The sequence below is a fragment of the Carlito syrichta genome, unplaced genomic scaffold (genome assembly GCF_000164805.1).
Source record: "Carlito syrichta isolate Samal-C Ts95f unplaced genomic scaffold, Tarsius_syrichta-2.0.1 Scaffold310619, whole genome shotgun sequence".
Classification (NCBI taxonomy): domain Eukaryota; kingdom Metazoa; phylum Chordata; class Mammalia; order Primates; family Tarsiidae; genus Carlito; species Carlito syrichta.
Window position 1 is genome coordinate 665,529 of NW_007254715.1, and position 25,572 is coordinate 691,100.

The following is a 25,572-nucleotide window of genomic DNA, read 5'->3' on the forward strand; positions in this document are numbered from 1 at the left end:
GAAAGGTCCCGAGTTGCAAAAACGAACTTTCCAATGAAATATATTTTAAGGAACTAGTGCTGAACAAAGGGCTATTTAAAGCTGAACGCTTTGTCAATTTATCAGCTTGTGAACATTCTGTTCCTGAATTCCCCACTGCTGCTGAATGTATAGAACGGTGGTGCCTTGCTTAATCGAATACTATTGATTCGAGTGTGTCACAGTGATCTCATTGAGAGTAATCAATAGTAATCCAAAATCAATCAATCTGCTCTTGCACTATCATTTATCAAATCTGAATACGCCAAATTATTTGTAGGCGTCAAATTATAAAGAAGAGAAAATGGTAGAACTGGGAAAGTTAATGGTTTATATTGAAGAACAATACCAGTATCTCTTTTTTTAACGAGAGGTACTTTAAAATAGACTATTACCTGGACAAATACATTAATCTTTTCACTAAAGTATCCCAAATTTATAATTAATCTCACTTCATTCTTGTAAAAAACAATTTCTTTTGTAGGAGTTTAGTAGTTCAATACAACTAATATAAACTTGCAGATGCCCTAAGTTATTTAGCCACAGCACACCAGTATTTTACAAGTTTGATAAGTTTCAAATGCCTGTCACCCATCTGCTGGAAAAACAAGGAGACACAATTGACATGGGACATAACTGATCTTCTAACATCAGAAATGATGTTTAATAGAATTGGAGTGGAAAAAGGAGTATTTAATTTCTCCAGAGAACGTACAGCAGAGATGCACCTGCTTATCAAAGAAACTGCTGTTGATGCTGAGGGTTCCTTTATCAACATATTCACCTATAATTTAGTCAAGGTAATAAATCCTTCTATTCATTACAACACACTCAAAAGCACCCCTCCTGTTTAACTTGAATGAGAAAAGGCACAGAGTGTCTAAAACATTTACTTTTGCTAATGTAAAAGTGTTGGCATTTTACTTCATTCCCGATAAGCTGGTGCCAGTAGAAGTGATTATTCTTTTCTTATTCAAAGCCTATCAGCATTTCGAAAAGCTCTTTCAATCTTATCAGGTGTATGAACAGCATAGTTACTGAAAACAGTTTGTACTGCTCCTCTCTCTTTCTGCCAAGCTATCTGATAAACCCCCAACTAACTAACTGTATTTACACACAATCAAACATAAGTTGTATCTTCTATGCACTATAGCCAGATTCCAGTTTGCCATAGGTTTTTTTGCTGTGACATTAACTTAACAAAAATGTCAGCCGCAAGTATCCCAAACTGACAACAATCAAGAAAACACTATAAAAGCACTCAACTAGAATGCACAACAAACAGACAGAAAAAGAAAAACAAATATAAAAAGTTGAAGACAATCTCTTTAGAATTCAAAGGGAAAATAAAGTGTACTCTGTATGCAAATATGGATGAAGATCATACACTTACCTTTTACCAAAGTAAACGATCCTTTAGGAAAACATGGACAGAAACAGATTTCAAGAAAATAGAGCTGGGTTTGAGGAGGGGAAGGTATTCAGGAAAATGTTTTAGAACTGAGCAGATATTCCCCCCCACATTTCAGGTTATCTCAGTGTGGAAGCAGAGAGGTTCTATAGTGTAAGCAAAGGAAGACAATAGACAATTCACCGAACTTACCCAATAAACTGAAGACAAGATAGAAAGCAAGGCTGTCACATATGGTGACCACATTCTCAGGATAGATTTTCCAATCATTAAAACCCTCATAAATGCTCTAGACATTAAAGTTTTGTTCACTATAAGGAAATAAAGAAATAAAAAAATACAATTTGAGTTTTTAACCTCTTATTATTTTTCTTATTCTTCAGACTTAACCAACTGAATAGTTCAATATAAAGGTATGAAAAAAGAGTCATCATCCAGATTAATATAAATAGATGATCTGTTCTCCATTTCTATTTAAAAATGCTTAAACTAGTTCATGGCTCATACGAATTGAGACACACCTAATCATTTATGGGTAAGTACTTTGGAGCATGAAAGGTAACAATGACATTTCTAGAATATAAAACAAATCTGAAATTTACTTGAATAACTAACAACAAATTCCTGACACCAGGAAAAAATCTCTGAGTTTCTGTGCATAAATTGTCCATTTGTTCCTCACCTCCCTTTGCTGAATGGTTAGGAGAGAACAGAAAAAGGCGGCCACATGCTCCCACCTGAGCCCAACTCCTGATGCTGTCTATACTCCAAGAACAGAAGGAGCCTTCCTTTAGATGTGTAGAGCAATAAGATGAATTAGCCAAGTGTGTAGTTCAGTACAATTCAGCTGATGGTTGCTTTTCCATCTGTGACACTATGATCTCATGACTGATGAGGCAGGTCTCATTCAAGTCTATGGATAAAAGGGATGCTTCTGTCATTTCATCAAAGCCAGCACCAACTGTATACAGTCACCTTCTCATAGGAAAAAGATATGGTTCTCATCAACCATATATATCTTTCCTTTCTTTGGTCATGACAGTTGGCTACGGGTATTCCTCTTCAAAATATTTGATCTGTTTTAATAGATTAATGGCTGTAAAGAAACCATTATCAGAATGTTCTTTCATTTATGGAAAAAGCAAATACAATTTAACATGACCATTTTTGGAGAAGTCAAAATACTATGATAATTTGAAATTATGGAGGGCAAAAGACAATCAATTGAACAACCTCATAGTTAAAGTTTTTTTCTCTTAAATGAGCACAGTCTCCATAAGTTTTCATATGATCTGCTACTTGTGCTAACTCTGGATGTAATTTTGGATATATGTTTAATACACATTTACCATTCTTTTCAAAGCAAAACAAATTCTTATAAATACTGTCATATATTAACTGCCTTGAAAAGTATATCTTTTAAAATATTTAACTCACATTGTGAATATGAAAAGAAAAGGAAATACATTATTTAACAAGTCCTTTGTTCAAATTCTCAAAAGCTATTAAAAATGAGTAAAATCCTTCTAGAGCTGATGAAAATGGAATTATCATTTACAAAGATAATCATTCTGATCATGGAGAAAAAAGGAATTTACAGTGCTTCTGCTTATTTTCTGTGCAAAAGTTCTTGACTTTTGAATTAGTCTTACAAAAAGAAAGCAGATTTCCTTCTCCAGAAAATGCATGCAAAGTGCAACAAAAAGAGATGTCCCCTGTTAAAAGTGAATACCCATGCTCCCTCTGATTCTTCATATCTTTAAGTTTTGCTTTCCTTCACAAATTGAGCAACTGAGGTTCACCACTTCAGAGATTTTTTTCCTAATCCCATATTCCTTTCAAGGTAGTAAAAAGCTTTGAATGAGCTTAAGTTTTATCTTTTTTGTTAATATGCTCCTTATTATCTATGCTATCTGTATTCATACAGATAGCTTTTAAAGAGAAGTAAGCAAGCAAGCTGGTTTTTATTACACTTATACTAGCCATCAATCTCTGATATAATATGATAAATTATTGATAGCTTTCTTTTTATTTAGTACCATCTTAGCCAACTGAGGTATATGATGAAGCAAAGTTAAATTGACACATCTCTGATATGCCTGACAGCCTTCAGTATGCCCAATATTAATTTGTTTTCTTGGGCTAGGTAAGTCTTGCCAAAACATTACATATAATATGTACTTCCAACGAGAATGATAAGTATACATACAATTTTGCTTCACTCAAAGCAATATAAGAAGAATGTATATGACAGGAGAATGTTTTTTATAAATTAAAATATAAATTTTTTATAATTAAAATATAAATTTACGCTTAAGTTCTTTTTTCAGAATGTAATCTAATCATAAGTAGGTTCCCCTTGAGTTTTAGCAATTTAATAAATTTTAAATGCCAAAACTGAATGCTTTCACTTACCATATTGTGTGAAAAGAATTCCAGGTAATCATTGGTTGTATTTCTATTGATTAGTGTTGTATATTATACAGCTCTACTCAAATGCACATATAGATCTATGCCAGTATATGGAAATAAACTTTAATTGATAAGTGAGAAGTCAATTTCTTTAAAACTGGACCTTCTCTTTCACTGTTTTACCTTAGTGAGTTACCACCCAAATATATATGCATTGCCATAAATTAAAGTGGCACATCATTTGAAGAAATCAAAAACATAAAAAGCAATTTTCCTCCAAACATTTAAAAATATTTTTAAAAAATTATGAGGGAAAGTGTGTATATACATACATATTTACAACACTCACCAAATCTAAACCCTCTCAATTCAATGGATTTGCATAATTGAATAGAAAATACATTTGGAAAATACTAGATAATTGATTAGAACATACATTTGGAAAATAATGAAAAATATTGTCGTAATCAGACAAAAGGAAACATCTGGCACTTCTGGAAATAAAAAGTAGAGTGGAAAGATGTGTTTGCTAAAACTCTGAAAGGACATTATTATTAGCTGAGGTTTCCTAGACCTTAGAAAATACAAGTCTAAAATGAACCTGAAGCAAGAATAAAAGACCAGGTAAATCCTTCAAAAGGTTGTCACTTACTACCTCAGATAATAAAGGAGCTAACTTTGATCTGATGGATTGGCATAAAGAAGCAGTTAGCAGGATTTTTTTTTTTTTTTAAACACAGTAACCATAAATTTGTTAAAGTTTTATATAAGCAAAGATAGGCAATGAATCTAGAAATTTAAACAAGGATATGAATTAGAACAAGATAAGAATAGAAAGAGAAATTTATAAGGGTTCTTCTCTCAACACTCATTCAGATTTACTAAGTAAAATCACAAACCTTCAAACTTACCGCTTAAAATAAAATTAAATAATTCTGAAGTCTGCAATGTACTTTATAGAAATATAATACTTATTAATTTAATATATTTACTTTTTTAGCCCCCAAAAGCAAATGACATATTTTTGTAGTGCAGACAAATGACATTCTTATTTTGCATTTGTTTGAAAGCTATCATGCTTTAGATTAAGATATATTTGTCAGGCCCAATGGTGTAAGAAAAGAATGTAGCCAAGAGCTAATTTTAAATTGTTTCTTGGATATGGGCCCAAACTATTAAATTATGCATTTAATATCAGGAGTTTATTTCCTATTTTACAAATTATTTATGATTTCTAGATATTGAATACATGAATGACAATAATTTTAAAAATTTTTAATCAGAAATTTATTTATTAAGTTACCTGCTACTTATATAATATATAGTAAATAAATCAATTCAGTTTGAAATTAGACTTGGTAAATACCTGAAATACTTATTCCAGGTTAAAATCATACCTGGCAAATTTAGCTGGCAACTAACTGCTTAGGATAATACTTGAGATCTACTTTATTAAATATATGTACATGAACACTCTCACTAGTTTATATTCTACATATATACCTCCTCCCATATAGTTGTGTATTTCACATGCATACTATATGTGCACACAAACACACTCCTGTGAATCCTATTGACTGCTTTGGATTTTAAGGTGCCATATGTGTGCTTCTTTATTAATAATGGTATAGATCATGTATATTCATATATACATGGCTATAAAAATAACAATCAGTGGAAAAACATACAAAACGCAGTAAGAAGAAATGTCAAGCGGCAGAGATGCCTGGTGTCATCCCTGCACTATCAAATACACACATAAGTATGATTGGAGAAAGAGAGGCTAAATATTTCACTGTCAGAGAATGTAGAGAACTGCAATTCATTTCTATCTCATGTGCTTTAGGACAATGACAATTTAATACAATGCCAGTGGATGTAAAAGAGATAAAAACTGAACAAACTGGGCCAGTGTAATCAAAGATTTTTTCCAGAGAGCAGGCTAGGGCCGTAGCTCATATGCACTTATAACAGATCAACATTGTATTGTTTCTCTCTCCCATGAATTTGCTATGAAGCGGAATTCAGAGCAAAGCTTATATCTGCTGCTGTGACTTTAAAGTTCTACTGAGATACTTCAAATGCTCTCCTCTTATTTCTAAAAGCTTGATGGGTGATTCTAAAGAGTTCATTTGATATTAATTGGTTTAAAAGAAATAATTGCTATTAATTGCCACTTGTATGAAAAGGTATCAACCATATGCATGTATTTTATTTTTACAAAATAATATAAAGCAAAACCTTCAATGCTGAACATCATTTTACAAGTAAGACAAAGAAATATTTTGTTTAGTCACTAGGCTAAAACAAATGTTGAGGAATTTTTCACAAGTGATATGGACTTCAGATTGGGTATTATGCCTACCTTCCAAAAGAACGATTTCTTTGTCTGTAAGTCTTGCAGGAGTGAGGTATTGTGAAAGTATTGTTAAATAGAATCATAGAGAAGTTAGCTGCCCTCTTTGATGAATAGCACCAGGTATCTAAAATTAATTGCAAAAGTATGGCCCGGCTAATGAGATGGTCCTTATCTTTTTTCAGCACGGGAAGCACAAGTATTTTTCTGCTGGCTCAATATTTTACAAAAATACCTAAAGTGTTATTAACTAAGTAAAAAACTGATTAAAAGACCTCAAAGACACATATTGTTACAAATTCTAAGATCTGGAACATTTAGAGTTAAAGCTGATTTCCTGCATTATTTTCTTTTTAAACCTTAAATTTTTATTTCTTTTTTTACTTTGAAAAAAAATCTTTCGTTCTGCTTCTATTAGCATTTTTAAAAGCTGAATTACATTACCAAAGATGGCCAATATATATTACAGGTCAGATTAAATCAAAGAAATATATCAAAGGCCGTCAATTTAGAAAATTTTTTTTAAAGAACAATGATACTTTATTGGGGGAAAACACTAGAAAAATGATCATCCATGCAAGAGAATTAATGGATATCCACAAGGGCTTTGCTAATAACATGGGTTAATTACCGCTGCAACACACTAGGCTCAGTAAATAAAGCAGCAGTGCCATAAACACATTAAGATGAGAAACCATCACTATAAGAAGAAACAGCCAACACTATCACCCTTACCTCTACCCAGGAAATGAAAAGCTGTTTTTTCAGCCCTTTCTGTAAAAGGAGAATTTCTAAACTTAGCACCAAATGTGTCTAGGGTAATACACAAATAAATACCCTGACACAAAGGGCTAGTGAAACCTGGGGTGCCATCATTTATTCACCACTCCCATTCAACATTTATTCCATTAACTCAGGAACACTTTTTTTGCTTACTTCAAGGAGAAAATCATACGTTACATAATATACATCATCTGACTGTTTAAACTATGTATGGTTTGGGACATGTACAATTGTTATTTAATTTTTAGAAAAAAAGAATGAATTTGTTCACTTTAGTGATGTGATGGGCAAAGGTACGAGACTCTACAGCTCCAGAATGCACATTTCTAATTGCGGCTGGTTGTCACTTCCAGTAATTTACAAAGAAATCATCTGAAAAGCCCACCTACACCACCTACTTTTAAGGCTGCAGGTGTTTTCAAGATTTATAGAGGGAAAAAAAAAAAAACAAGAAAAAAAGTCACATGAGCCCAAAGTCTAGAGTTTGAGTATTCTTTCTTGGAAAAATAAAAGTGTTTGTTCATAGTTCTCAAATAATATTACATCTAAAGTGACTTGGGCAAGCTCTTATCTTTCCTTAAAAAATAGCGTCCACTCTGATTTAGGCTTTTTTGTTGTTGTTATTGTTAATGTATAATTTTTTTCCTTTCTGTCTATTTTTATCCCCTATAATTTGACACGATGGTATTACTTTGGGATAGTTGCATTTCAGTTTAGTGTAGCTTTTAATAAGGAGAGATGAGGCAGTGAAAAAAATCAAAACCCTAAGCAGAAAGAGTGAACTACACAAAATAAAACTTGTGTAGCTCCAAACAGAAATCTTAAAACACATAACTTAAATTTTCAGAGCTGGGTTTCAGTGATCAGGCTGAAATTTACTAAACTGTTCCCTCCTCGCCTTGTCTGTTTTGGACTGTTTCAATTGCCTTTCCTTCTTCCAACAGCTGTGACAACTGTTAAAACAGTCAGTAAAATTAAGTCCGCTCTATAATCCTGTAGTCAATGTTACATTTTAATCAGAGGTTGAAAGGGATTCATGTGATGAGCACACTCATTTAGAATGATTAGACTGACACATATGTCAAAATGAGCAGATATATTATTTTCATCTATTTATGCTATCAGCTATTACTGCTATTAAATGTGAAACAAGCTTTCAAGTATTATGTTCTTTAATGTGCTGGCACACTTCCTAAAATAAAAAAAATACATAGTTAGAGGTTAACATTTTAAGCTCTCTTAACGGTGGTCAATAAATTGTATGAATCTTTTTAACAGCCTCCAAAGTAGAGATTTTCCAATATTTTCCTCTGAAACTGCATAACTCTGGTTTCATTTCTATGTATATACACACGTGATGGGGTTTAGCCCAGTACAATTACTATGAATATTAATAGCATGTATAAATTCTGTGGTTTATTAATTGAGACAGAGAGGCAGATGCGTTGCTTAGCATTAGATCTTTCTGTCTGTCCAGTGAACCACGTAACCATCAGAACTGCATCCAGACAATAAATCTGTATTTTTAAAAGATGACTTTTAATGAAGCCAAAAAGAAAGCTAGTTTGAATCTTGCGCCAAAGCCAAAAGGACATGTGCCTTGATTTCATTTAAATGCATCTGCCTTAAGAGGCTTATCTAAACGAATTATTCAAATTAGCTATAAGAAGTTAAATTCAAGGAAACTACTTCAGAAAGAAGCCTCTGGGGATTTTTAAAGTTTGTTTTGTTTATTTATTTACTAGAGAAAGTTCAGAATCTGGGTGAGCTTGGATAAGGCATTCTTCCTGACATGAAGGCATTTTAAACTCTCAATTCTACAGCCCCAGGTGCACTAACCTTCAAACTGCACTTGAGTGGGCAGTCCTACCTTTGTTTATTTTTCATTTTTATTTTCACACATCTTAAGGTTGTTTCTTCCCTTGAGTGTTTCAAACTGACGCAAGCACAGCCTTACAATCTTTCAGTTCCTCCTGAATCCATCTCTTGACTAATATTCCCTGTGTGAGTGTGTGTGTGTGCGCGAGCATGCATACACAAACACACACACAAACACACACACACACACACACACACACACACACACATGCTCAAACACACACAAGCAGCCACTGAGACTGCAAGTCACTTTTCATCTCTTACTTAATTATAAAGCAATGCAATATGCAGTCAGTAAGGACAGCTAGTGGACATTTACCTATAATGCACTACCTCATCTTCTAGAGTTTTAGATTTTCTTTACAATCTAGTGAGAGCAGTGTTTGCCAAAAGCACTCTTTTCAGAATGATAACAGTTGGTATTACTGTAATGTGAAAGCAAAGCAATATAACTGACTCAACAGAAAGAAAGATAAACCAGTGTCAGCTCTTGTGATAGTCTAATATTTTATCTTAACAGTGGGTTGAAATTAAGTTTATGACCTCTCATTTACACAAAAATGCCTAATTTACTTCTCCTACCCCTCACTCACTTCCCCCAACCTTTAGTAATCCAAATATATATTTCCATGTGCATAAATATGTTCATAAATACTAATTAAACTACATGTAAAAACAAAAGTACTTTTTCATATTTTCTGGACACACTAAATGAAACAAATCCACAATCTGAACAGTGTCTATTTAAGGGAAACATTTTAAAGTCACTAGTGTTTCTTCTTTAGTTTTTTTCCCCCTTAAATATTTATAATGTGTGAAAATCTCATGTTACTTAATGGACTGATTTGTCAGTTAAGTGCTGACTTAATGCTAGCCATGCAAATAACATTATTCTAGCCCTGAATTGCATAGGGCTAGTTTTTAAATTGTTCTCTGAAGGAGAATTAGTAAATGTGCAATTGTGCCTCTAACTCTGCATGGTAAGAAATGACAGGGACCTGAAAATATCTGTCAAACTGCAAATACATAAGAGGCACTCAATAGTATAAATCATTTTGAATATTGTATTTTAAAACATCTTTCCTTGGGAAAATGGGTCCTAGTAAAAGATGCATTTTAACAGTTCACTAAGCATTTGTGCCAAGTGCCTATTCTTAGCACCTGAATAAGAAGTGACTGTCACACAGCTGTTTTACTGACAGTCACTGAGCTTTGCCTCAAAGGTAACATTGTAGTCAGAGAACAATTCTCGACTTACTGAATTAGGAGATCACCCTCAACACAAAAGGCACAAGACAGACAAACAAGCACTCGTGCACACAAAATACCCAGGGCATTACCTGAATCATTGTGCAAAGATACATTCTGTCCACCCCCCACACCCGCACCCCCACGGCGAGTTTCAAAAGGAAAGAAAAAAGGTACCTACTCTTCCTCGTAGTGCAGGGAAAAAGATTCAGGAAGGCAAAGTTCTACCGAATCCATGTGCGACCGGCAACCATTATTTGTGCACCCCAGCTATAAATCAAAGTTTCCTTGACAGAGCACAGTGCAATTAACACAAATGTTCTCCTAGTGACAAGCCTATAGGCACAGCCAGTTGGGACCAAAGCTCTCACACTCTCCTAATCAAGGACTTAAAGCCCCGATTGGAGCTTATTAATATGAAGTAGGGCTTTACATATGCAGTCCCACCGGCCCAGCCGCGCAGCCGATTGGGGGGCCTCTGCCCAATCAGGAGGGAGGCGACGGGAGGCTGCACGGAACGAGAGGAGCCAGGCAGGTAGGCAGGGTGCAGAGCCGAAGGGGGCTGGAAACTGAGAGCGGGCAGAGGAAAGGGAGCGGAGACACGAGCGATCGAAACGCTCCCAGTAGACACTCTCGGGTTTTTTTTCTTTCTTTCTTTCTTTCTTTCGTGTTTCTCTCTCTCTCTCTCTCTCTCTCTCTCTCTCTCTCTCTCTCTCTCTCTCTCTCTCTCTCTCTCTCTCTCTCTCGTCTCTCTCGTCTACTCGTCTCTCTCTCTTTCTCAGAAGCTACAAAAGAAATATAACTAACTTAACTCTCTAAGCACTGGAGGAATCTGTCTCTGGTTTCTAACCTAAGATCTATTTTGCCTGGAACGGAAGAACTCACGCAGACTCTCAATTAATTTGGGAAAGGATTCTGCGGAAGGTAGAGAATTAAGTTTGTCCTGCCGTTGTCTGTTGTTTTATTACACCGGGGACTGCTTCTTATTTGGCGCTGTACTTTCTCATTTCTTCGTGGTCATGTCTTTTCCTGCTTTCCTGACGTATAGTGGGCACTTAAAAAAATAAATAAAAGATATGCCTCTCAATTGTTCGAGCATGTGAACTGGGATCATCGTCTCTGAGGTGGGACGCCGTTTTGCACAACTACAGAAGAGGATATAGTGCATCAGTGCAATTTGAGAGATTGCCTAAATTTTATGTGTCAACATTTCTACATATAGATGTCTCTCTACATATAGATGCACAATACATAGCTTTTCAAAACAGAGGTGAACAACTGCAGGACAAACTGGCTTCTTCAGTTTCAGGGTTGGTACACTGGGGGCTGTGGGGTAAATCGCATATATAAATCTAGCTCAACAAATTTTGACCAAAAAAAAAAAATTGCAATTTCTTTTTTGTAGGGAGAGCATTACTAAACGTACACTTATTTCAGTACAAACTTCCAAACTGAAAAATATATATGCATATATATGATTTTACCCCAAACATCCAGCTGTCAAATAAAATGCAACATACTTATTTGTATACATAATGCACCCTATATGCTTAAAAAAAAATAAACCCCCAAACATTTTGCAAACCAGCACACAGTCTGGTCACTATAAGAACTAATCTCAAACAAATATAATTTATAAAACTAAGAATTCTCAATCAAAAGTGTTAAAAAGCAGCATATAAATGGAAAAGGGTATTTTTCCTTCTACAATAAGTGAATAGTATGTTTTTAATTTCCATATAACAAAGAGTTTGCTTAGGTCCTATTTTAAACTATAGGATTTTTTTTATACTAGCAAATGTACATTGGAATAGATAACAGCTATTTATGGCAAAGAGATAACTGCTACCTTATGGAGAGTGAAAAACTCACAATTTTGATATAATTCAGCTCTACTGCTTACCAACCTTTTACATCTTAAGTCTTACATGATAGAAATAGTATAATTTTTTAGTTCAAAATAAATTAGATATTATCGTGTGTTAAATTCACTAAATTAGGACTCAACTCTCTCAACCCTCTCAAATTTTCTAGGTCTTTTAAAAACAAAACACCAAAATAGAACAGCCACATTAAAATTCAGAATATAAAAATGACAGACATCATTTGGTCCCCCCACAGAAAAAAGCAATTTTCCTGCCTTGTATTTAACTATATCAAAACATGGGCCTGATTTCTTTTATTTGTGGTCTAAATGCTTACAAGTTTCTAGCTCAGAACTCACATAGCAAAAACTATGCCTGAGAATACTGTATAAAAGCAGGTAGTAAAAGCTTAATTACCAGTAGCATTATGCTGTCTATATTGTTAAATGTGAACTCTGCAATTAAGATGTAAATTTGGTTGTGAGCAGTGAATTAAAAGAGCTTTGAGATGTAGAAGAAAATTCAAGCATTCAGCAGACACCAAGGGAAAAAAAAAAGATTTGTCTATTCAATCTAAAATGAGACATGTAATCATTTGACAATTAAAAAATAAATAAAAAGACATTTTAAAAAAGAAACTTGATTTTCCTAAAATACAATAAAAGAAATATGGAAGCTAATACCACATCACAAAGACAGAAAATTCTTTGGTTCATATGACTACTATCCTGATTTCTGAATAAACTAATATTCTCAAGGTTATTAATAGATTCAATTGTACACATTTTTCAAAAGATAAACCAAAAAAACCCCTTCCTCCTTATTTTTGTTTAGGGATATTTCCTTAAAATAAAATTATTATTTAATGTACTCAATGCATCTTAATGTACTAAACAAATGTATTCCGATTTTGCACCTATGCAGAAGATTCCTATACTATATTCAGTTTCTTTGCATTATCATGCTGTGACAGAACCTGTTTATTACTCCTTTGAAATGGCTTTTTAAAAACAAGATTTGTAGTCTATTTACTGATGGACCTTAAGTCACCACATTTCATAGAAGTGATCTTTTATTTCCCATAATTTTCTTATATCCCTTTGGGTACTTATTTGCCCTCATTATTAAATATTTTATTTCATTGGTGTATATTTTTAAACATATTTAGACTCACGCATAAGTCTTTTCCCTGTGCTCACAGCGGTGCATGTACAAACAGACACAGCATCGTCCCTACTGATCTTTCACTAACCATATTTCATCTACACAAGATGCAGTGTTCACTGAGCTTGCTGCTTTCTAAGTGACCAGAAGTGTACTAGGTTTGTAGAACTGGATGTTTTCCCCTTGGAATCAAAGTGTCACCAGTACAAGTCAAGGACCTAAGATTGTACTTACTGTCTTGAATCCAATTTAACCCATTTGAAATTTAAAATAGTATCTACTTCACTAAACTTGTGAAACAGCTTTCAGAATATTTTATAAACAAACAGCTCAGTCATCTCAAGAACATTCTAGTCACAGAGCTTTCTCGCTTGATAGAAAAAAAAATGGCTAATCATAAGAAATAAACACACCATGAGTAATATTGAGCTTAAATCTTCAAAAATCTCAACTGCAAAGGATTTGAAAAAACAACAACAACAAATAAACAGCCTAGAATAAACATATATAGCTAATCAGTCTACACACTTCACAATCTTACCACAAGGAGTCTACCCAAATCAGGAAAAAGTGAACCAAACAAAAGGATCTCTCACGACTATTTCACAAAGAATATTAATAAATTAATTAATACCAGTCTATTATGCATCAGGCTCTCAGTCTATGCATAGTTTTAATCTTTTCTTCATTAAACAATGAAGTCACAAATATCCAAACAACTCCATTCTCAGTTCTCAACTCATGCACAGATACCAAGCAGAGAATATACTTCATTTCCATTTGAATGAACAGAATGGCAACAAGCAAAACTCAACTGGAAACAAAAGGTAGATTCCTGAGTGTTGTATATACCAGAAATTTTACTGTATTTGAGTCAGAATCACTTTCTGAAACATTCTAACAGTGAATTATGTTGCTAAAAGGTGATGAGAAATGCTTAGTCTTGCTATTATTGCATGTTAATAGCTATTTTTAGCTCCTATTTTCCTTTCCTGAAAATTAGCAGGATTAATCTGTATTAAAATGTTTAGCATTTATCATTGTCACATTTGAAGCAGACTTTGATTTTATACTGTACATTTGTCATTTGTTAAATATTTAAAACTAAATAAGGCATAACAAATTTAGATTTTTCAAACTGCCTTGTAATCCACCTTTACAAATCTTTCCTGAAGATCATGAAATCTTTGAAAAGCTGTTTAACTTTTTGAACCATTTTCCCTGCTGTCTTTGATATAGCATGTATAGTATAATAGAGCATACCACAGAAAGCAAACTAAGACTATTACAAACTACTATCTTTAACTCCACAAGAAAATGCCCAAAGAATATCCCTGGGAAAATAATCTTAAATGACAAGCAAGGAAACCTAGAAACCAGGGTCATCTCGCTTATCTATTGTCCCTCGTTTCCTCATCTGCAAATTGGAACTTCTATTGTGCTTAAAAACAAACCTGCTTAAGAGCACACCTTTCCCACTAAGAACATGCAGACTTCTTTCGAAGTCAGGATGACTACATTACTCTATATTATCACCAAATCTCTATCAATTCATCATTCCTCATTTTCTGTTGCCTTTCATTTCTAGGACACAGGCTTTGATATTTAAATTATTGTCTCGATTGGCAAGAAGCAATCATTCCTGCTGAAAGTGATCTCTTCTACAGAAGCACTAATAAAAACCTTTCCTTTTGACAAACTTCTTGTCCTATAAATTCATCCCATTCCCAAATTATGGAGTCTGTATTCAAAAAGCCCATTCTCTGGGGAGAAATTGTCTTACCTCCATAACACACCAGACTCTTTTCCCAATGTATTTGTGAAAGTGAGGGAGGGTGGGAAGCAAATCAGAGAAGGATAGAGAAAATAATAGAGGAAATTCCTTTTCTGTTTAATTAATTCAGGATTATTTCACTTTCACTTTGTCAAACTAATAATATACATGGTGAAACGTCTGTAAAAATTAAATTATAAACTATAGTAGCTCCATGAGAAAATTTATTTTAGGCATGTTGTATTTTCAACATATTTGCACCCTGGTAAAATATCAAATGCATTTTATGGTATCCTACATGCTTTCTATAATCTGCATGGCATGTATTTACAGAGCAATAGTTAACATTTTGAGATTATACATTAATAAATGAGTTGCAGTTATATTCTTTCCTGAATGTTAAGCACCACGAGCTAAATGCAGAAAACATTCAAGGTCAATGTCCCGTTTTAGACCTTTTCAGGCGGCTGTAATATTATGATAATCAAGCTTAAAATATTCCTATAGAAAGAGTAAATTAGCCTTTTCACTTGAAAGATGATTATGATAAACAATAAACCTAAGAGAGGACAAAATCCCTATTTTTAAAAGCCATAAATTGTTGACTCAATCATGTGTGTGATAGTGTTGTCCAAAATAAAGGGTAGCTTAACTCTGAGAGGAAGGCGGGGAGAGTTAGGGGAGACAGAGAAGGAGGGGGAAGTGGAACAAATATGACAGATTTCAGAATAAGCAATACATGCTTTGATACCAGTGAAATGATCAAATTACCCATCTTAACTGCCCCATCAACATATAATATATTTGAAGCTAAAAAATATATATAGCCATGAAACATCAAAAAAACACAATGTATTTTTTTCCTGACGTATAGGGGCATTCAATACAATTCGAAAGCTCCCTTTCCCTATTGCTTTTGTTAGTCCTTTTGCGCAAATTTTCAAAGGACTAGCAAAAAAAAAAAAAAAGTAAGATATTAACATCTGGTGTCCATATAAATAGGTTTAAAGAGGTTATTATACTTTTTTTGATGTTAGAACTCTCTGACACACTTCTAAGGTTTCTTTTTATGAATGAATATGCTTGATAAAAATCTGCTTCCCCCAACCAAGGCAAATTAATTTAGGATGTGTGTGTGTGTGCGCGTGCGCGTGTGTGTCATACCCAGCAGAAGTCAGGAGACTGTAGAAGGCTTTATAACAAGGGTTGATAGCCCATTTTGGAGCATGCTGAGGGCTCAGATTACAATTATGAGGGATGAGGCTTTGGCCTAGAGTCACTTCACCCATCTAAGTCTCTGTTTTTTCTGCTATTACATGGGAATAACAGTAACAACTTTGTGGCATTGTTATGGGGATTAAACAAGTTAAACCAATTTAGCAGTGTCTAGCTCTAATTGGGAGGACCATATGTCCTCATGGGTCAAGGACATGCTGGCTTGTGCCAGTTGTCCTAGCCTAATAATTTACAGTAGCCCCCTCCCCCACTTACACCCTTGGTAGTACCCCAGTTGGGATACCAAATTTTATTGTCATCCTACATATAGTGAGCCTTCCATAAATGTTAGCCATACTCAGCCGGGCTCGGTGGCTCAGCCTGTAATCCTGTGTCTTTGGGAGGCTGAGGTGAGTGGATTGCCTGAGCCCGTGGGTTCGAGACCTGCCTGGGCAGCGAGACCTCATCTATACAATAAATCAAAAAATCAGCTGGGTGTGGTAGTACATGCCTGTAATTCCGACTACTTGGAAGGCTGAGGTGGAAGGATCGCTGGAGCCCAGCAGGTAGAGGCTGCGGTGGCCGGGAGTGGCCACTGCACTCCAGTCTGGATGACAGAGTGAGACTCCAACTCAAAAAAAAAAAAAAAAATGTTAGCCATACTATTTTTAAAACTCACTAACTGAACCAAGAGATACAAGAGAATGGCACTGTAATTGATTTAACCACCATCTTTGACTAGGAGTTCAAGGTACTTAACAAAGAAAAGAAAATAAAGTATTCCTCCAGTGAAAATACCAACAACTTTTGCCATGTTATGTTATGTTATACTATCAATTGCTTGCTCTACTACCACATATACATTGGTTCAATGTAATGAAAGAGAAAACTAAAATATGTTCTCCCTTAAAGCTACCATCATGTTTTGTGCATGAGGAAGACAGACTTGGGAAAACTAACTGATTCTACAGAGAATTCAATTGTACATTGTTTACCAGAAAGGAGAGAAATTGCTCATATTCCATTTCTATTCTTTAAGACACTTCCACATCCCTCTACCCTAGCAGCTCAGTCAATAATGCTGTTGATTTTATTACTATTCCAAGCTCAAGCTCATTCACTTAGGAACTCTTTTGATCAGATATCCCAAGAACTCAATTTCTTCACAAGGCTTTGCTCTTGTTACATTGAATGGCCACTAATCTATGATAGAACACAAAGTCTGAGCAATGGGGAATTACAGGCAGGGAAAGACCATAGGGATTATGAGTCCAACTTGGTTACCTTACAGGTGAAGAAAATAAGACTCAGAATGGTTAGAAGCCTCAACCCAGGCTGCATACCTGGCAAGTTGGGAAGTTCATATTAGAAAAGATTACATTTCTCTCCTTTCCAGTGCTTAGTAAGAAACAAGCTACTAATGTTAATCTCCCAGTTGTTGATAATATACCAGTGCATAGAACCCCAACTGAGACTTGAGCCCTCTGAGGACAAACGTCCCAGTAAGAGCCAAGAAACACCTGAACCCAAGAGATAAAATACCCAAGAGTATACAAATTGTCCTCTACTTTCTCAAAAAACTTAGAAAACTAAAAATATATATATATATTAAAAAAGAAGCGGGCTGGTGGCTCAGCCTGTAATCCTAAGCTTTAGGAGGCCGAGATGAGTGGATTGCCTGAGCCCGCGGGTTCGAGACCTGCCTGGGCAACTTGGCGAGCCCTCATCTCTACAGTAAATCAAAAAATTAGTCGGGCGTGGTAGCGCATGCCTGTAGTTCCAGCTACTTGGAAAGTGAGGGGGAAGGATTGCCGGAGCCCAGCAGGTTGAGGCTGCAGTGGCCAGGAGCGGCCACTGCACTCCAGTCTGGTCGACAGAGACTCCAACTCAGAAAAAAAAAAAAAAGAAGCGGGGATGAATTACTAGAGGTAAATTCTCTCTCTTCTCTCCAGTTAATTATTTGTACTTTTATAAGCACATTTTAACTATCATTTGCTTTAGAGACTCATTTTTTAATGAAATGGTCACTCCTTTTTCCACCCCAACTCCTATCTACCGTCATCTGTGGAGTTGGGCTTGGTCTGATAGTGTCCCCAGGGCCAGTAATGGAACTTGAGAAACATTCCTGTCAGTGTTATAGGAACACAATGAATATGTCTTGGTGGAGGGAATGAATGAATGAACTAATGACCACTGCTATTACTCAGTTTATTATTCCGTTTAAGGGAGGCTGCCAAATTTAACAAGATAATTCAATTAGGTTATTAGAGTAATACAGGGAAATTTTAAAAGATAAGTTGATTGGGGGAGAAAAAGAGAAATGGACGGGTGGGAGGTTGGTAGAAAAAGATGAAAGAGAAGAAAGGGTTGAGGACACTGGTTACTAAGGTGCTCCAGCACGTCATCATCATTTATTCTTCTGACAGCCAAGGAAGAGTAATGAGAAATGATTGTTTTCTTCCTCTCCTTTCTATTTTCCTGTGTTTTCCAAATATTCATATTGACCAAGTATTGAATAATGAAAGCAATTATGATTAAAACAAAAAAAACCAGCCGGGCTCGGTGGCTCAGCCTATAATCCCACGCCTTTGGGAGGCTGAGGTGAGTGGATTGCCTGAGCCCGCGGGTTCGAGACCCACCTGGGCAGCAAGACCTCATCTCTTCAATAAATCAAAAAATCAGCCAGGCATGGTAGCGCATGCCTGTAATTCCGGCTACTTGGAAGGCTGAGGCGGAAGGATCGCCGGAGCCCAGCAGGTCGAGACTCCGGTGGCCGGGAGCGGCCACTGCACTCCAGTCTGGGTGACAGAGTGAGACTCCAACTCAAAAAAAAACCAAAAAAACAAACAAACAGAACTGCCTTATCAGTACCTAAAACTGTGACCCTTATCAGGGTAATAAGGAAACATTTTCTCATTTAATCTGACAGGTAATATGTTAAAAAGAAATCATGATCCCAGATATATGCTGAAACCAAAAACTTTGATAGAAGTGCTCAAAAATGGCTCTTATGTGAAACACACAGTTTTTTATAGTAAAGGTTGTAGGCACTTCATTTCATAAAGGTTTCCTTCATTAAATGTTGACAAGGATCCCATAAAGAATGGCCACATAACTTCTATTTCTATGAGGGGTTATCCTGGAGCAGCAGTGAACACTGAACACTTTCAGGAAGGAGGCAGATTTCTCCTCTTATAGAGAGAGGAAGAAGGGAATTAATTAATCTGCAGAAAAAGACAAAGGTCTTGCCTTTAGGCTGCTTTCTACCTCTCCTTATTCCTTGCAATTTTTAAAACAAGTCCTGTGTGTTTTGCTTGGTGGTTTTGTTCCAAGAGCAAGACCCTGATGAGAACATTTCACATTAGAGAGAGCCAAGTATTATTTCTAGAAAAACCATACTTGGATGCAAAAGAGAGTGAGACTCCCTGATTCAATCATTACGTATTGTATGCATGTATCAAAATACATGTAGTCCAAAAATATGTATAGCTATTATGTATCAATTTAAAGAAAAGAGAGTGAGACACAGAATTCCTTTTCCATTTCCCTGGTAGATTAAAATAACAGGAATGGAAGAAGAGGAGAGGGCAAGGGGACCGTACTTATGATACTGAAATCCTGGGAGCTCTCGGCTCACCTGTAGCTGTCACTAAGGCTGCAGCTATCTGTATCACAAAGAGTTATCCAATCAAACTCTGGGTTACAGAAAAGCAAATAACATTAAAAACCCACTTTTTTTCCAGCGTTCAGTTACCATCTCAATTAGAAAACTAAATAAAGCAAAGACAATTTTCATAAGTGAAAAAAGGAACAAATTAATTTACCTTTCAATAAATTTGAACTCTAAACAATTAAAATTTAATGAAGGAACACTTTTAAAACTTTATATTTTTAAAATACAAGTAGAAAAGTATAGCTGTTCAGAACATTTTAAAATTATAATTATGAGTGGAATGTCTAATATTTTGCTATAATTTAACATGATCAAAGCAGCTTTACATATGCTTCTTTTGTTTCTTATACAACAACCTTGTGTGGTAGGTAGAAGCTGTATCATTGTCATCATCATCGTCATCATCATCATCCCCATCTTTTTGTTTTGTTTTGTTTTGTTTTTTGAGTTGAAATCTCACTCTGTCACCCAGACTGGAGTGCAGTGGCCGCTCCCGGCCACCGCAGCCTTGACCTGCTGGGCTCCGGGATCCTTCCGCCTCAGCCTTCCAAGTAGCTGGAACTACAGGCGTGCGCTACCACGCCCGGCTAATTTTTTGATTTATTGTAGAGATGAGGTCTCGCCAAGTTGCCCAGGCGGGTCTCGAACCCGCAGGCTCAGGCAATCCTCTCACCTCAGCCTCCCCAAGTGCTGGGATTACAGGCTGAGCCACCGAGCCCAGCTATCATCCTCATCTTACACATGATAAAACTGAGATCTAAAGAGTCTGTCTGGTTGTCCAACAACATTCAGTTGTGTTGTAAAGTCGGGACCTCAATTTTCTCTTTTTTTGTTTCTTTTTTTTTTTTTTTTTTGAGTTAGGGTTAGGCTGAAAGGCAGTGGCACACTCACAGCCACCATGACCTCAACCTGCTGGACTTAGGCAATCCTTCTACCTCAGCCTTACAAGTAGGCAATCCTTCTACCTCAGCCTTACAGATGCATGCCACTACCCCCGGTTAATTTTTGTGATTTACTGTAGAGACGAGGTTTCACCAAGTTGCCCAGGCTGGTCTTGAATCCTTGGGCTCAGGCAATCCTCTCGCCTTGGCCTCCCATGTGCTGGGATTACAAGCTGAGCCACCATGTCTGGCCTTTTTTGAAGTCTCACTCTGTCATCCAGGCTGGAGCACCGAGAGACTCACAGTCACCACAGCCTCAACCTACTGGGCTCAGGCAATCCTTCTACCTCAGCTTTCCAAGTAGCCAGAACTACAGGCAGTGCCACCATGCCTGGCTAATTTTTTTTATTTATTGTAGAGACAAGGTCTCGCCAATTTTTGCCTAGGCTGTCTCTAACCCCTGGGCTCAGGCAATCCTCTCTCCTTTGCCTGAACAAGTACAAATACACTTATACTTGATAACAAATATAAGCCACTGAGCCTGGTTCTTTTTTCCAAATTCTATGTCTTTTGTATTCCCAAACTCAAGCTGTTTTCTATACATCTTTTTGTATCCTCTTAAGAGGACACACAAGGAGTACAGAAAAGCATTCACCAGGATGCATGTTTGCGCATCAACAAATAGTTTTGTTTTAGGAAAGTATAATAAAACTGCTGTTAACAATCCTCTATTCTTCCTTTCTTACTCAGGAAGCACTCATCTTTTAGATGCTGGCTCTGTACCAGATCATGTATCAGTTTCCTGGGACAAACATGTCTAATACTAGTGAAAATTTAAAACACAAAAAGGAAACCACTGGTGTGGTGGTGCAGGCCTGTAGTGCCAACTACTTGGGAGATTGAGGCAGAAAAGGAAAAAAATAGGAAAAAGAAAATCTGTGGTCTCAATTTCTTTTCTCTAACAGATTTCACTCAGAAAGGTTTGGTATAGCATCCCATTGACTACTTTCTCTTCCCCAGTTTTCAGTCTTGCAACCACTGTAAAATTCTAGAATATCTAAGCCAAGGAACCAAGAGACCTGAGGAGAATCAGAATCATTCTCCATTAAGACAGAAGCAACAACAATGCAAAAACATTTAAATTCAATTCGAAAACTACTGTATTTGCTCAGAATTTTTCAGACTCCCTTCTTAACAAAACAGTACTATGACCAACCCACACAATGTAACAGCTATATAAACATCAGTGTGTTCTTCAGAATTATGATCATTCCAGCATGCCATAAAGGGATTTTGTTGCGTAGTACCGGGTACTTTGGAGACTGGGTATGTTATTGCTAAGAAGATCTTGAAAGGAAACATGGCCACATTTTGCTTTCTCAGTTAGCAAAGATGATTAAATGAGACCATATTAGCTTTAATGGGCTCTTTCTGTAGTTAGAACCTTCAGTGCTGCCCAAGTTGTACCCTGCCATTGGTCTCATTTCCATGGATTCAGCAGTTATACCTATTCAATTATTCAATCCCAATCAATATTTTGAGATGTACAGAAAGTAAATCTAAACATTTTATTTTTACCAAACTTAATTCATGTGTTCTTACTGGAGAAGAAAGTTACACATTTATATATAAAACACGTAGTATTGCACAGAATGTGTTCCTTTCCTTATAATCCTGGCTCTCATTTAGTCAGCTACAATATTCAACTGCACAACCCACAGACTAGATAAGACACTCTCAGATGTCCCCTCCTCCATGAAACCTCCCTCAAGGACCAGCAGGCAAAATCAATGGCGCTGTCCTCTGTGTCCCATAACGCTTCACACAAACTGGTCTAACTGGTTTGTGTCAAAGTACGTTGTACTTATGCCTCCAGCCTTCCATTTCGTAAACTTATTATCTGTGCTTTGCACTGTAATCTGGACATTTTAGGCTCTTCATAAACATTTGCCCAATAAATTACTGATTTTGGCAAAAATGTTCACACTCATTCAGTTTCACTTTTTTAAAAAATGAGCATTAATGTTTTTCTGAAACAATCCTGTAAGTATTTTAATGGGACTAATATATTTTCTCTTTCATAATTAGCTACTCACTAAATGAAATTTATTTTGATTTATGAAGAAAAAAGAGTTATTATTGAGTTCCCTCCTTCTACCTAGTGGATCAAAAGAATGTGTTGAAAACATTTTTCAGTATTCCTGTTTTTTAAGACAGGGTTACACAATCATGGCAAAACCCTAACCTATGTCCACTCCCAACGTCCAAAAGAGAACCTCTGAAACAATTATTCACTAGTTTTCAATCCTTAACATTATACTCATAAATGAATCCACATACTTAGGTGGCCTTGACTGGTCTCAATTAATGGAATGATTCACTTAAGAGTTGGCTTTATTGAGTCACTATACTCCTCTTCACTTGAGAAAGAACAAGAGGGAAAATTTCCTAGTGGTAGTTACCAGTGTATTAATGAACAACCTTTTCAGACCCTAGAGTCCATCTGAAATAAGCTTCTAAGGTGTTAAGGGTATTTTAACTTTGGTATTTACCCCCTCAAGTTAAAATCAAGCTGAATTTTAGGGTAAGGGTAAAATAAAGTCTCTGAAGTTCCACATCTTGCCCAGAGAAGCAAGATGTGATAGAAAGAACAGTTGAGGAACAGGGGTTCTTGGTCAGCTATGTCCTTGGGCTAGGTGCTTCAACTCCTTGGGCTTCAGTGAAAAGGACTGATAATGCATGCTTCCCAAAGGGCAAATCCAAGAGCAACATTATCAACTGGAAATTGGTAAGAAATACATATTCTAGGCTGGGCGTGGTGGCTCACACCTATAATCCCAGCACTTTGAGAGGCTAAGATGAGAAGATTGCCTGAGCCCACGGGTTCAAGACGAGCCTGGGCAACTTGCCGAGACTTCATCTCTACAAAAAAATTTTTAAAAAATTATCCAGGCATGGTGGCACATGCCTGTAGTTCCAGCTACTTCGAAGGCTGAGACGGAAGAATCGCCTGAGCCCAGCAAGTTGAGGCTGCAGTGGTCGTGAGCGTGCAACTGTACTCCAGCCTGAACGACAGAGTGAGACACCAACTAAAAAAAAAAGAAAAAAAAAACACATATTCTCAGGCTCCATCCCAGACCTACTGAATCAGAAACTCTAGAGGTGGAGCCCAGGGTTCTGTGTTTCAACAAGCCCTCCAGCTGATGGTGATTTATGTCAAGGTGTGAGGACACTGGGTTAGAGGATGTCTGTAGATTTTTTTTTTTTTTTTTTACTTTAAAAGTCTACAATTTCATCATCAGGAACAGAGCTTCTATTGAAAACACAAGTGGTTCAAAATTCACTTTGTTATTCACTTATTGCCCCCCTCAACTTTTTTAGACTTCATGTTTCTACACATTAAGTCTTATGAATGAAATTTTACCAGGTAAACCAATAAGTAAATCAGGCCAGGCGCTGCGGTTCACACCTGTAATCCCAGCACTTTGGGAGGCTGAGGCAAGAGAATTACATGAGCCGAAGGGTTCAAGACCAGCCTAGACAACTTGGTGAGACCTTGTTTCTATGATAAAATCAAAAAATTAGCCGGTCGTGGTGGCAAGCGACTGTAGTTCCAGCTACTTGCAAGGCTGAGGCAGAAGGATCACCTGAGTCCAGCAGGTTGAGGCTGCGGTGGCCATGAGCATGCCACTGCACTCCAGCCTGGGTGACAGAGTGAGACTCCAACTCAAAAAAAAAAAAAAGTAAAGTAAATCAGCTGATGCTGGCTACTATGGTTAATTCAAAGACAGGAATGTGGTTCTTGAACTTTAAGAAAACTCTAAATTCAGTTTTCTTTAGTTAGCATATGCCCGCTTGGTTCACTCAGCTGTATCTGCTTCCAAATTTGAAGCAAAATCCTTAAAATCGTGAGGGACAGATAGGGTGACCAGAAGAGCTGCAGACAGTGGTTCACTCTTGTTTCTGAGTCTGGCTTCTGCTGTTCTTTAGTTGGTAGATGGTAGGCTGGTGAATCACTCTTCTACGTCTCTGTTTCCTCATTTTTAAAACAGTGATGACTTCAACCTCATATTTTTGCTATAAGGATTAAATAAAATGGTCTGTAAATCAATGGTTTCAACCTTTGAAAAATTCCAACCCTCAGGCCTCACCCCAGCCATTAATCTATAATCTCTGGAATCAGGAGGTTTTTTTTGTTTTGAGTCAGAGTCTTACTTTGTTGGCCAGGCTGGATTGCAGTGGCATGATCACGGTTCATTATAGCCTCTAACTCCTGGGCTCAAGGAATCCTCCAGCCTCAGCCTCCTGAGTAGATGGACAAGTGTGTGCTACCATGTCCAGGCAGGGAGTTTTTAAAACTTCCTAGGTGAATTCAATATACTCTCAAAGTTGACACTGAGCACCACTGGTAAATTGCTTAGCACAGGGCCTGGAATAATGATTTTACAATTATTAAACCACATAAAGGAAATATAGTAAAAGCATAAACTTAGATGTCGGATGGCCTCACTTTAATCCTGTCTCTACAGATTGTTGGCTGTGTGACCTTGGGCAAGTACTTGAATTCTTAGTTTTATCAGCTGTTGAGAATAACAATTACCAACAGGGAAGAGGGGATGAAAAAATACTTATCTGCTTACTTCATAAAGTTGTTGTGAAAACAAATAAGATAACGTAAATCCAAGCCCACAGTAAGCTATGCAAATATAAGGAAAAATTATTCCTTACATATAGCCCATGAAAAATATCTCTAACCTGCAGAAACACCAGTGGCTTGTGTTAGATGCCAAGTCACTAAATGCAAGTGACTTGTAGACCTTTACTAGTCCTACAGATAAGGCATCTTTTTTTTTTTTTTGGTTGAGGCCATGCTAATACCACAAAGCCCAACAGT

The 25,572-nt window shown here is 36.4% G+C and overlaps 1 protein-coding gene across 8 annotated transcripts in view; it reads right to left on the minus strand.

The window, feature by feature from the left end:
• Positions 1-25,572, minus strand: part of ESRRG (estrogen related receptor gamma) — a 442,062-nt gene that overhangs the window by 217,585 nt on the left and 198,905 nt on the right. The window contains exons 1-3 of one of the 8 annotated variants that reach the window (XM_008068384.2): positions 10,288-10,516; positions 2,167-2,342; positions 1,622-1,740 (exon numbers count right to left, since the gene is read on the minus strand). The exons of 3 other annotated variants lie outside the window; for them this stretch is intronic. Coding sequence is in view for 1 of the 5 variants with exons in the window: in XM_021717729.1 (XP_021573404.1) it covers positions 10,288-10,343 (56 nt within the window). In the remaining 4 variants the exon portion in view is untranslated. Of the gene's footprint in view, positions 1-1,621; positions 1,741-2,166; positions 2,343-10,283; positions 10,667-25,572 lie in introns of those variants that run through there. 4 more of the 8 variants (XM_021717731.1, XM_021717732.1, XM_021717729.1 and 1 more) reach the window with 4 other exon arrangements.